The following is a 14084-nucleotide window of genomic DNA, read 5'->3' on the forward strand; positions in this document are numbered from 1 at the left end:
AAAGAAAATTCAAAGAAATGAAATGTACACTTGTGAAATACATGCATGCAACGTATTAATGAAATGACAATGACAAAACAACTGTGATGACAACTGTCCAGGAAACTGGAATCACGCGATGTAAAAGTCTGAGAGTTTGTTTTCCCTGAAAGGAAAGAAAATGTATGAGTGCACAAGTGTGTGTGTGAGAAAAAACACAGAACAAGTGAAAGTGTCTGTAGTATAGACTGCGAAAAATCCCAAAACACCGAGATAGAGTACATTGATGAAAACGTCGGCGCAGGAACTGCTATAGCTGTGTTCTGTCTGTGTGGTGGTAATGATTCAGTTGAAACTTGGCGACGTCGGGGGGAAAGCTTGTAATTGACAGTAGTAATTGTTGTTGTCACGGTGGTAATCTTGGTTGGCGCACGACGCTGGTGGCGAAAATCTGTTTGGTGATGAGTGTTTGAAAAGGTACGCTTTTACAGAACGATCGACAGACAACTTTTTCTGTACGACCATTAGCAAAAACCTCGAAGAAAAATTTTCTTAACCAAAGATGAAAGAACGGCCGTGCGAAATGAATAACAAGAGTTATTGTGTGGCATAGAAGATGTATGTGTAATGTGAAAGTGTGAAATGCGACATATAAAAACATAATAAAAAACAGGCTGTCTATATGTGTGTGAGATATCACAGCAGTTAAAAAGTCAGTACACAAGAGTTTTATACCAAGTTTTTTTTGAGTACACAATTGGAAAGTCGCAGGCTGCAATTCCTGTCTGTTTTTCATGAATGGAAAAAATCCACTCTAACAGAGACGAGAATAAAAACCGCGCTTGTTGAGTCGTGTTGACTATGTTTGGAGATGTTGGTAATGAGTCAGTCTCCATGGCTGTATTTGTTCTTTAGTCGAGGTTCACTAGTTATAAGTTGGTAATCCGTAGTTCATGCTGCGTTTTTTCTTCGTCGGGGGTCACCACTTTAGTAGAAAGTGGGTTATACATCTTTAGATTGTATACCTGACTTTCTACTATAAAATTGAAGAAATAAACGGAACGCTGAACTCCAGACTAAACAACTTAAACAACATTTATTTACTTGGTAAAACATACAAATCTTTAGTTATACATCTTTAGAGGTGAGAATAACGAGCTGTCGAGTATAAGACCGAAAGATGTAGAGACAGCTTTAAACACACGTCCTTGCTCAATCGCTGGCCAGCGAGAAAGAGAATGAATTGAGCGGGAAACGCTTGCTTGTTTTATTCTACGCATGCGCATGCGTTACTACACAGTCAATTGATGTATTTGAAAATGAAATATTCATGTCCCTTTTCCGGTAGTGTGTGAAGAAAAATAAACTTTATTTTTTTCTTGTGTTGCATTTGTAAATTCAGTGAATAAATTGAGGAAGAATTTAGTTATTTTAACATCCACTTTTCTATGCTTACATGGATTGAATGGAATTTCTTGAGGCAGATTTTCTGTGGCCAGATGGCCTTCTTGTTGCCAACTTTCATTGGTTTGCAAGGAATGTAATATATTTTCATGTAATGGACACTGGTTACATGATACCACTTTTGGTTTTAGTCTACCAAGTTCATTTACAAGGCTTTGGATGGTCTGGGGCTATTGTAGAAGACATTTGTCCATGGTGCCATGCAGTGGGTCTGAACCCAAAACTGTGTGGTTGGGAAGCAAACTTCTTACCACTGCTTTTATTTCATTATCAACATATCTCTATTTATAAGGAAAATTGGCAAATTATGATGTTGTAATAGAAGTATATCAGAATGTTCAAACAAAATATAGTACAAATGATAAGATTATGTGAAAAATATTCAGATGGATTGTAGTGCAGGGGATAAAATATCAAATGTGTTACCTTTGCATTGAAATGATGTCATAATAGAACGTGTTTTAAATTCTACAAAATGTCTTGTTTCATGAATCCTTGACAATCATGTTGACAGATGGACAGAGAAACATGGCTCTTACTAAACATGGATTGTTAAACAGTGTATGTGTGTGCATTGCATTGTTTTTTTATGTCTGCTTTTTCCAAACCATCATAGTTTAGACAAGCAGAAGTCTATAATTGGATCCCTTTGCTGATAGCAATATTTATTTTTAAGTACTTAACTGGTCATTTGCATATTGAACTGCCAAGCTGCAGTAGTGTTAATGACACAAAAATGAGAGGAAACACAAAGCAGCTCCTGTACCGTTTCATCTACAACAGATTGATCAGTTTGAGGTTCTAAGCAGAAGGTATTTGGCAAAGGTACCATGAGGTGGGATGGAACCTGAAATACGGGTGCAAAACAAACTTCTTAAAGCTGTTTATTAGCACAATATTGTCAGAGACAATAAAGTAACCGTGTGTATATGGTTTAGCTATGAAAGTAGCCTTTCAGAGGACACTGTTTTAAGACTTCTTCATTTGTTGTAAGTCTATCAGGTTGAACCCATTCCTCTCTTGGTAGCACTTTGCTGTAAACTAACAAAATACTGGTATAACCTACTGTACCAATTCATAGCTCGGTGTTATGGGCCATTCACTTAATTGCTATGGACACTAGTGTAATTTACAGGATTTGGTTATTTTGGGATGTTAAGTTACAACCCATTCACACTGGCTTGTAGGCTGTCATTAAATAGTGCATTATCAAATTCTTATATATATATATATATATATATATATATATATATATATATATATATATATATATATATATATATATATACACATACATATATATAGGATGCACGATAAAAGACTCCATAGTCTTATAAAATGCATTTAACCCTTTAACATTTAGATTATTCTGTCAAAAGTAATGCTTGTTTATTTACATTGTTTTGAGTTGATCCTGCATTATCTCATAACTTTGAAATTTTAGTAATGGAATTCTTTATCATACAATGACATTGTATGGTAGTTGTGAAAGGCCAGACCTGGCTGCTCTGAAGGCAAAACAAAGCAGGATAGTTTGGCCAGATAAGACGAGTTTAAATGCTGAAGGGTTAATTTTTATGCTATAAAATATTGACTGGCAATTTAAAAAAAAAAAAAAAAAAAAATTTTTTTTTTTTTTTTACAATAAATCATTTTTAGATAATTATAAAAATATCTGGCACTATGTATTTCACTGCTAAATATTTGCAAGTATGGTGTTATGCAAAATATATTCAAGTAAGACATTACATAGTTAATACATTTAGTTCTTCTGCTGACCTGTATATTTTGATGGTCTGAGTTTTTTTTGCAGACCATCTTAATGGTTTTCTAAAAGGAAATACATTCCTTTTAAGTATGAAAGATTTATTAAAAAGAGTGAATTCTCGGTTAAATTTTTGGCAAGATAATTAGAAACTGAATCCAAAGTAAATTAATTGTTGCTTCTCCTTTGAACAGTGTGTATATGCTTTATGAAGCCATATAAGATTTTTATTTGATTAAATGGTAGCAAATAATAATTACTATCCTTAATTAATCTTGCTCCTGACTGATTTTCTTGCAAAGCTTAATGAAAAGAAAATTGCTATCAGTTGGCTGCTGTAGTTAGCAGTGTTCTATGGTTTGGCATTTTGATGGTCAGTCATCATCAATACAATAGATCAAACATTGTTTAGCTTTGGACAATTTTCTCAACAATATAACTTCATATTCTATAACCATTTTACAGGAGATTCCTGTAGTTTCTTTAAAAAGAATTTTCAAATAATTTCTTATCTATCCTCTTAATTTGGTCACTTAATCTCTTTTCTATAATTCCTTGGTTTTCCTTTTATTTCCAGCTAATTTTATTGCACTTTTTAAACATAGAGAAGAATATAAACTGATTTCTGCAGTTCATCAATTGTGTTTAAATCTCAGAAAATTGGAAAGTGTTGTTAATCCTTAATTGCCACATGCGTGATTCATTTGTTGGTCTAATAGCTAAGAACATATCACATCTGTATTTCAGGACATTAAGATTCACTTCAGAAGGCATTTAACCAGTCAATTAATAGACTGAATCACTTTGTAGAAACCGTTCTGATACATTGAGAACCTTGCAGTAGGTTTGTTTTGTTTGGTTCATTAGTTAGTTACATTTTAAGTTCATTATCAAATCATTTGTAGTGATTGAAGTCAAATTGCAATGCTAGTTAAATTTTATACCTGATATTCTCACACTGAACAACTTAACCAATGTCTAAAGATTATGTGACATGTAATTACAACTGTGGTTGCAAAAAGGGGAAAAAACAAAAAACAAAAAAAAACCCCCACTCATACACTCCAATATCGGCATCCATTTTGTAAATCAAGGGAGATAAGCTTTTTATGATTGTAAAGCAATTTTCACTATTTTATATTGAAATGTGTGTGTGTGTGTGTGTAGCTAGCTAGCTTCGTAAATATTGGATTTTATCTTTAACTAAAATAGTTTCTCTCCCCCTCCCACCGTTTCCATAATGTTAGTATATATGTATGTGTTGCAAAGTCATTGAAAGTCCAGTGATTAGATTGGCTTTGACTTAATTTCTTTTACTTATTCTGACAGTAGTTGTTTTCTTTATCATTAAAACTGTTTTACAATTTCAGTCAAACCATTGCCATTTTGAAACTTATTTTTCAAGAATGAAATATAATTTAGAGTGTGGCCTAGTTTACTAGCAAGTGAGGCAACCTGAAAGTAAAATAAAGGGAGAATGGAAAACTGAAATGGTGTTGATGAATTGTTTTTGAATATGCAGTTAAAAGAATCCGGCAAACCTATGACAACTCTCAGTGTATGTAGGCGTGGGTTTGTAGCTGAAATTTGCCTCTCAACCACATGCTTTCATGCTTAGTTCAACTGTGCGATACCTTGGGCCAACCAGAAACCTTGTGAATAGTTTTGGTACATAGAGGCTGAATGAATGTTGTGTGTGTTTATGTAAATGCACACATTTATAGGTGTATATCTGCAGTTCCTGGTCTTGATTGTCACCCTATGTTCTTAATTTCATTTCCCTATGGGGTCTCTGCTCATCACTTATGGCTAAATAATAGTAATAAAAAGACAGATCTTGCTGGCGGAATATGAAATTTATTGTACAGCTGAAGGAATGCCCATTGTATGTCTAAATATTACTCAATGCTGTAGTTCTTTATCTTTCAAGTACTCTAAGATGTCAGTGAATAAGTTAAAACAGCTGGAGAATTAGTCATGAATTTTAGATGATTTAGAATAAGAGTTGTCAAACACATAGTGAGTGGAACCAGATCTGGCCTGCAACAGTGTTTGGTTTCTAACGTTCAGTTATGAAAATTGTAATGTGGTAGATGTGTAATAAAAAGCCAGTCACTAGAATTAGCTCGCTAGTAACAATCTCTACATGAATCAAATTGTAAACAAATGATCCAATAAAAGAGCTCTATAGCAATTGCTCAATATGTCATAATTTACAACCAAATATCCTTCAGATTTTACTTGAAAATGGATGAATATACTAAAATAGTCTTGGATATATTAAACCACAAAAGATGGTCATGACTTCAATGTTGTTTGTCAAATGGTGTTCAGTGTAAATTCAATTGCGCAGAAACTTCTCATGTGGTAAAATAACAGATCTGGAGGTTGCACCGGATCCTTTGGTTGACTAGCTGAGCCATAGATTTGCTTGGTCACTTCTGACCCTGACCTACATAGAAAAAACAGCAATGTATGCAAAAAGAACATCTGAGTCTTGACATATAGTAATAATAAAATCTCAATGATGAATACAAAAGGATGTATTTATGCAAATTGCAAGTGTGGCATCGGTTTTGTTGTCAAGGTTGTGATGAGGTAGGTGCTTAGCTGTGAATATCATCAGTGTGTTATACACTTAATTATAGGAGAGTATGGGGCTTATGTTTTCTCATGAAGATTGCAATAAGGTGTATGTTCAGTTGCAGAGGTTCCAATTTGATTGCAAATTCCCCATGTAAATCACTGGCAATCAACAAGAAGATCCATGATAGCAAAATCTAAGAAGCCACAGTGGTAACCTGGGTGGAGTGGTGGTAAAACTCTATACTCCTCCTTATCCATCTGACTTTGCTCCACCTGATTAACACCTGTTCTAAAGTGTGCAGAATCAACTTGGACTAGTTCTTTAAAAAACAAAACAAACAAACAAAAACAAACAATGAGTGCAAACTACCCTCCCTACATTCTTTTCCACCAAACCTGAAGATGTTTTACACAAATGATATTAAAGAAGCTTATACAACATTGAAAGGTCATTGGATAATGACAGCATTTATGCTAATGGATGAATTCTAATAAAATATGACATTAGAGGCCATGTCATGTTAGCCACTATTTAGACATTACTTATGAGATGACCTGATATATACAACATCAGCTGAGCTTTTCTCTCTTCATCATCTTTGCTGTTAGGGGTTGTGTATTATCATGATGGAACACCACTCCTTTACGATTACTTCAAAACCGTGTTAAAACATTGTAAATGTTGACAGTAAATGTCTGCTGTAATTGTAATTGTTTCATTAATAGGTAGCAGCTATAATCCCACAAAGCATTACCAACACTTTGGTTGGAGGTTTGTTTTGGGTTGTGGTTTAACCAGTTCACCTTCACTAAGCCATTGTCTGCATCACTTAACATTCTTGTAAAAAATTCACTTTTTCTTACTAGTCACTAGTATGTTTAAAAATGGTGATATACCTTCCCTTGAGTGTAGAGAAGTGCAGATGTTTACTGATGGCTGCACAGTGGTTTTCTGTCAAATTATGGGGATCCCATTTCTCAAGTTTTGGTACCTTTCCAAGCTTCAGTTGGGTTTTTGGGTTAACTCTTCAACCATAGCAGTTTTGTTTCAGTTAAGTTCTGACTTAAAGTGTAACTGAAAAAATACCTTTGAAACCTTCAACTGTTTTTTTTTTCTTTCTCTTTTCTTGTTTAAACAATCCATTCTGTAAACACCTTGAATATTTTGGATTGCTTCTTCTGTGTTGTTGCCTTTTCTAAACTCTTAAAGTGTTGTATACCTTCAATGCTCTATGAATACATCCATCTTTAATTTAAGATGGCTGAAGCAGTAACTGAATTGACAACAGGAATTAACTACTTGAGAACTGCACAAAGTCAAGGTAATATGTACTGCTTGCTACACATCATGGGAATTAAACCTTGCACCCAGTTAGTGGAGACAGCCTTTTATCCCTTGCCACTCACAAGCTTTGACCATATCCCCCATAAGGTGGTGATATCTCTAAATAAGGATATCCAGCCATAAGACCATTCCCAAAACTGGAGATGTGAGTTCCATATGTAGTGCAGACAGCTCTGTTAGGAGGGTAGAATCTCTAAGAAAGCGGAGAGCCTTTCTAAGGCTGATGGTGTGATTAAAAGAAAAGAAAGCATCAAGTGCAGGTTGTAAAGTGGGTGGTCATATAGGATGGACTCCACTAACCACAGCATGGGTTACTCATCTAAAGAGTGCAGTAATTCTGAACAGGAACCGCTACAGAGGATTGGGGACTTAGTCTCTCTACATGAAATAGCTTGTTCTATAAAGAAAGGCATGCACAAAAGCAAAGTTGGCCAGCTGCCTCTGTTACTGAGTGCTAAGTGAATCAGACTGAAGAACGACAAGATGCTGTGAGAAATGCCCTACCCATGCCAGCACAGAACAAATGCTGGTTGGTGGTTTTGATGATGATGATGATGATGATGGTGGTGGCAACAGGTGCATTGTCATCATTGTAATTGTACTGCACTATTACTTGACATAGATCTGCTTAATACTCCAGATTCTAGATGAAGTCTCTACATGATTGCTCAATCTGCTAGAAATAACAGCCAAATTCCCTTAAACCACATTCTACCAGGTTGGTAAAGATGGATTGGATAATATAGTTTTTTAGATACACAGAAAAAGAATGGGATGGTCACAGGTGGAATGTCATCAAATCATCGAAGTCAGGAGTGTTTTGGGACTATACAATTGCAGCTTCAGAAATGGAGTCAATCATTGGCTTTATTAGATTCTTCTTAATCAGTTAAGACCAACTTGTCACCTGTTGTAAGAAATACATAAAATGCTAAACCTATTAAATTTCCATTTATAAAAACATGTTTCAATGTTATCCCATTTAATTCGAGTCAGCATTTAAACTGGCCATATCCGACCAAAATATTCTGTTTTATGTTCAAACTGGCTAAGTCTGATCTCTCACACTCGCCCTACAATTCTAAAAATAATCATGTCATTGAAATTTCAAAGCTACACAATAATAATGCATGACTGATTCAGATTGATGTGAAGAAATAAGCATTACACTTGACAGAGTAATCTGAATGCTAAAGGTTTGAGTTGAAATTTTTATGGGTCGATACCTATATGAGTGTAAGAGGCAGTGTGTTGGTTGAGTTCTTTTCTTTATTGGAGTGGTACAGACGAAAGCAGGAGCCCATGTAGCATTGGTGCTGGAAAGCAGTTATGGTATTCGTAAATGTAGTGTGTTGCAGGAAAGGTTTGTCAGTCATACAAATGGCCTTGTTTTGGATGCAGACTAAAGTGTTGTTAGATTTGGAGAGTGGGAAGTTGCGTTGTTTCAGATGTATGTGTAGTGCTCCAGTATGTGGTGGAGTGAAGTAGGTGTATTTATGCTTTGTACAGGATCTGCTGAAAACCGATGTAGTTTCTGGCTCGAAAGTGGAAATGGTTTTTGCTATTTTATAGAATTATGGATATCATGAAAGCTAATGGTGAGGATTTGGGTTTGTACAGACCCTTATAGATCTAATTGTTAACATTTTTGGACTATTAAACCTTATTTTGAATGGTCAACAAACTGAGATCATAACTAACTTCAGGACAGAGATATGTGAATTATAATGTTTATAATTTGAAAATATTTAAAATTTTGAACCAGAAATATGATATTTGATACTTTTTCAAGTTCAAGTGATGTTATTTAAAATACTTGTTACCAAATTGTATTTTTTAAATTTATTATTGGTATCTCTAATCTTGTGAAAATTTTATTTTGCTTATTTTTATTTCTATTTTTATTAACAGACAACAAGATGATTACCAAACTGTACGGAAATTAGGAAGAGGAAAATACAGTGAAGTCTTTGAAGCAATTAACATTACAAACAATGAAAAATGTGTTATAAAAGTATTAAAAGTAAGTTTTTATTGTTTTTGAAACTTCTTCCCTTTGAATGCTATTAAGTGGAAATTATTTTGAAATTCTTTCCAAACTATTTATGAATTGCTAATCTGATTCAGACCAATGTTGATCATTTGGATGGTTTCATTGGCCACTTTCCACACACACAAAAAAAAAAGAAAAAGAAAAAAAAATGCCATTGCCTATGAATGTATTGGTAATATTCTTCAAATTTTGTATATGGCTTGTCTTTGGGGAGTTTTACTTTCTGTTAGTCTACAACATTGAGTTGGTTCATTAAAAATTACTATAAAATCAATGGTACTTTTGGCTGTATTTTAGCTTTTTAAAAGGTCTTGATGAACAAATGTTATTGAATGAATGTGTTACTCTTTGTTGCTGAAATTGAGATTTTATGGTTGGATTCTTCACAATTATCCTTCAGCACCACTTGAGTTCCTTATTATTGACCCAGCTTGCCTAAACCTAGCTAATGTCCAGTTGGAGGCCTTGTCCAAAATGTTAGAAGCCTATTCTTATAATCTCCCCCTCCCCACTAGTTGCCTTCACAAATGTGAAAATTTTATATATAGGTGCACTAGTGCTTCCCAAGCACATGGTTCCAGGTTCAGTCCCATTGCATGGCACCTTGGGCAAGTGTCTTCTACTATAGTCTTCAGCCGACCAAAGACTTGGGTGGGTTTGGCAGATGGAAACTGAAAGAACCCCGTCTTGTGTGTCCGTGTTTGACACCCGCCCCTCACCATTGCTTGACACTGATGAGTTTACATCCCCGTTACTTAACGGTCTGGCAAAAAAGACCGGTAGGATAAGTACTTGACTTACAAAGAATGTCTTGGGGATGATTTGTTTGACTAAAGGCGCTGCTCCAGCATAACTGCAGTCAAATGACTGAAACAAGTAAAAGAATATATTTAAAAAAGCAAACCAACCTATCCTTAAACAATTCCAAAAATTCTGACATTTACTTTGTTGGTTAATGCTTGGATGACAATAGTTTAATGTCATGAAATTTCCAAGTACTAATGACTTTTGTTTGCATGAGTTATGTGCATCTCTTGTGAACCCTGACAACTAATACTCCTGCTGAGTGATCAGTGGAACTACTTACTTGCCAAATTAAAGTGGTTGAATATTTCACATATAATTGGAGTCTTAGCATTATCATCGGATCAAATCAGCATGACACTGATAATATTAGACTTTTGAATTTACAGGTTCAGTCAGTCTGGTAGGCTTCAACACAGTTTCTACTTGCTCAGTTTCTCTCACAAGGATTGGGTTGTCCCAAAACATGTGGCATGCAGCAGACATGTAGCAAAAGTTATATGTAGTAAGTTTGAACTTGGGACTTTGGGGTTATGAAGTGAACTTTGTAACCCATTTGGTCATGCCTGTTTGGGATGTATTGGAGTGACAAAGTATTACAACCTAAAACCTTGGTTTGAACCAATTACTAAAACTGCTAACCCGTCTGCTGGCATCCTAACTATTCAGCTGCTGTCACACATTGTACATTTCTGTTGACAGTTTGATTCATTTACACTATAAACATAAAGACACCTTTTGTGGTTGTGTAAGTGACCTCCTAACATATATTGCAGTGTAAGTAGCTGTAACAGCTGGCGTTTGTTTCCATTAATGTGAAGCTCCTCCCTCACCCTCCAGGAAATAAGAAAAAACAAAAGAAAAATGATAGTGAGCTATTCCCATTGACGAGAGAGAGATTGTGATTTGTTGATGTGTAACGAGAAACTGATGGTATGTTGTGATGAGTTTGGAGTGGACCGTGAGCTGATTACTGAATGGAAGCAGATGTTGGTAATAATGTGAAATGAAGTGAAAGAATTGGTTGGACACAGCTTTACAGAACAGTCGAAGGAATGTAATACAACGGAACAGAAGCACGAAAGGAAAAAAAAACTACTGTATTGCAGACATATATGGTGCTAAGTGGTTACAGAGTGTTTTGTAGGATGTTTGCTGCTTCCATAGATCTCTTCCTTCAATTTTGTTTATTTATTTTGTAACCCTTTTAAAGAAAGGAACTGTGACTGGCATTTAGACCAGCAGTTTTCAACTGTCGCGCCTCGGGCCTCAAGTATCCTTCCAGTGGCTCTCGACATGCTTCCTTCTATAGCTATAATAACTTTTTCAATTGACCTCTTTCTCTCCCCCCCCCCCTCCGGATTTGGCCCAGATATTAAAAAGATTAAGAGCCACTGGTTTAGATCCTATATTGTGGGGATGTTTGTGGTATTTGCTTTACAGCCATAAACTTAGGGTCAAGTACCTGGGTAGAATTTTTGGTTATCTGTGAAAAAGAATGAACATCTATACTTTCTGTCTGTTAATTGTATTATTACACCACAGAAACTTATTTATCTTTAATGAATATTTGTCTTAGTAACATACGCACACTCTCTCTTTCTCTCTAATATATTTGAATTCATAGAAAAGTATTGCTAATTAAGATGTCATTCTTACATAATTTACTAGTAAGCTTTCAACCCTCCACAAAATATGCCCTTTTTCCCCCCTTGGAATTATGCATGCAATTTCATATCAGTTTTGTCAGAGTTGGAAAATGAGTCCGTATATTTTCTAATTTTTTTTGTTAATTATCCCAAACAATGCATTGATCTTGACTGAAAATTTTGCCATAGTTTTATGTTGCAGCTGTTATTAGAACATGTTTCTAAATGTTACTTTGTTGAAATGTTAAGGTAGTCATTAAAATATTTTTGTTAATACCTAAAGCATCAAAGATGAGACCAGAGGGAATGTATGAAAGCTTAACTGCTGTGTATTTCAGGTGGTTAGTGTGATTTTAGCTGTGAACAAGAGAAAAACATGAACAGTTTGTTGGATGGTTACATAACTATTTCTTCCTTCCTTCCATTTTACAAATTGTCTGGATAAATATTTTGATTTTCATCTTTTTTCCAGCCAGTAAAAAAGAAGAAAATAAAGAGAGAAATTAAAATTTTAGAAAATTTACAAGGAGGAACCAATATTATAACCCTTCTAACTATTGTTAAAGATCCAGTGGTAAGTGTATCTAATGTTTGCTGAAGTTTAATCTCAGGTTAGCTCTGATTGAATGACCTATGGTCTAACATTGTCCAGTGTGTGCTTTTTGTAGTTAAGGCCGTTGTGTGTGACTTGAGGGCGATTTGATTTGTAAACCCTAACAGCTTGAACTTCAGTATAGAATCGCTTGTTGGCGTGCATTAAATATTTTATTGTTTAGGTGTTATGTTGTGATATGATGGTAATTCCTATATAAGAGAAGCTTATTTGGATATGCTGCACAATTTTCAAAATGTATTCTCTTCATAATAGGCGAGCAGTTGAAGAGTTGAATGTGTGAATTGGTTCAAAGTGTTATTTAAAAACTTGGACATGAATAGTTCCAAAAACGATTTAATGAGGTCTGAGGCAGCACAACCTTGTTGGTGATTCATATTTCACTCTAAATGGGATGCAAAATGGAATGCAATTAGAGAAACACTGAGAGATGTGACTCAAATTGCTTTAAGTTGTCCATGAAAATTATCAAGTACTAATCAATGAAGATTTTTACAATCCTGTTGTCCCTGATTCAGTGTGCAGCACCTTGATCAAGCATCTTTTACCATAGTCTTGGGACATTTTTAATTTTGTGTGGAATTTAGTACATAGAAGAGACTGTGCAGAAGCCTAGAGTTCACTGAGTGATTTTGGATTTTATCCCACTATGGCACCTTGTGCAACAGTCACCCATCCAAACCTCGTACTGATTAAAGTTTTGTGAGTGGAATTGGTTGACAGAAACTGTATGGAAGCCTGCTGTGAGGGTTAAGAAGCTCACTTCCCAACCGTATGGTTTTGGCTTGGGCTCCACTGCATCGCATCTTGAATCTTCTATTATAGCCCCAGGCTGACAAAAGCTTTGTGAGTGGATTTGGTAGACAAAAACTGAAAGAAACCCATCGTGTGTGTGTGAGTTGGTATTGCTCTTGCATTAGCTGGTTTGTAAACAAGAGCTTCCTGATGCATGCAGTCTGTCATAAAAGCAGGTCTGGGAGTTTGGTTCATTGTATTTCTAATGGCAAGATTTGCAATCATTTGCTTGTATACATAGGTGGAAGGAAAACATTTGGTTTCCCCACCCTTTCCATGTTGTAGTTCACTCACAGAGCATTAGTCAGCCCAAAGCTGTATTAGAACGCCCTTGTCTGTGTCCTGCAGTGAAATTGAACTTACAAAATGTTGAGAACTGTTGATTAAAAAGATAAAATGTAGGTGTGGAGTGCCCAAAATAACTTTGTGACACTATATAACTAGATGATATAAGTAGCAAACTTAAAACAAGTCCTAGATGAATATGATTGACTGTAATCAACGAAAGAAGAGTTTCTGAATGCCCATTATTATATATCTATGGCTATTAATGCCTGCCCGGGCATAGCTGTTTTTGTTTCTCAACCACATGGTTTTAAGTTTGGTCCTACATACATGACACCATGTGAAGGAATTTGGCAGATGGAAACTGAAAGAATCCATGGTGAAGAGCGCAGGCTACTAACCCCAAGATTCCAAGTTCGATTCCAGGCAGTGACCTGAATAATAATAAGAATAGGGGATCATTAACTAGATTCCTTAAGGGTCGTTCTCACAGTTTATATTTATATTATAAGGTTTTCAACTTTTAAATTTTCATATTCAAAAGAGACAGACTTCAAACTCGATATATCGATTTATTCACCACTCTGTTAACATTTCTATGCCAAACTTATCCAGTGACTGGTCCATTGGATTTTGACATTGGCACTTCTTCAGGAATGGTTACCATCGGAACAAAACACAAAAAAACACATACATAACGATCATTAAATTATTAAAATCCCGTTACAGTTCATCTTTCTGCTATT

The 14084-nt window shown here is 35.2% G+C and overlaps 1 protein-coding gene across 1 annotated transcript in view; it reads left to right on the forward strand.

Moving 5' to 3' along the window:
• Nucleotides 1-14084, forward strand: part of LOC106878394 (casein kinase II subunit alpha-like) — a 68773-nt gene that overhangs the window by 28629 nt on the left and 26060 nt on the right. Inside the window, 2 exon segments of the mRNA XM_014927589.2 lie at nucleotides 9051-9162; nucleotides 12118-12216. Of these exon segments, the coding sequence (XP_014783075.1) occupies nucleotides 9051-9162; nucleotides 12118-12216 (211 nt within the window).

Source organism: Octopus bimaculoides, chromosome 17, assembly GCF_001194135.2.
Source record: "Octopus bimaculoides isolate UCB-OBI-ISO-001 chromosome 17, ASM119413v2, whole genome shotgun sequence".
In the NCBI taxonomy this organism is placed as follows: Eukaryota; Metazoa; Mollusca; class Cephalopoda; order Octopoda; family Octopodidae; genus Octopus; species Octopus bimaculoides.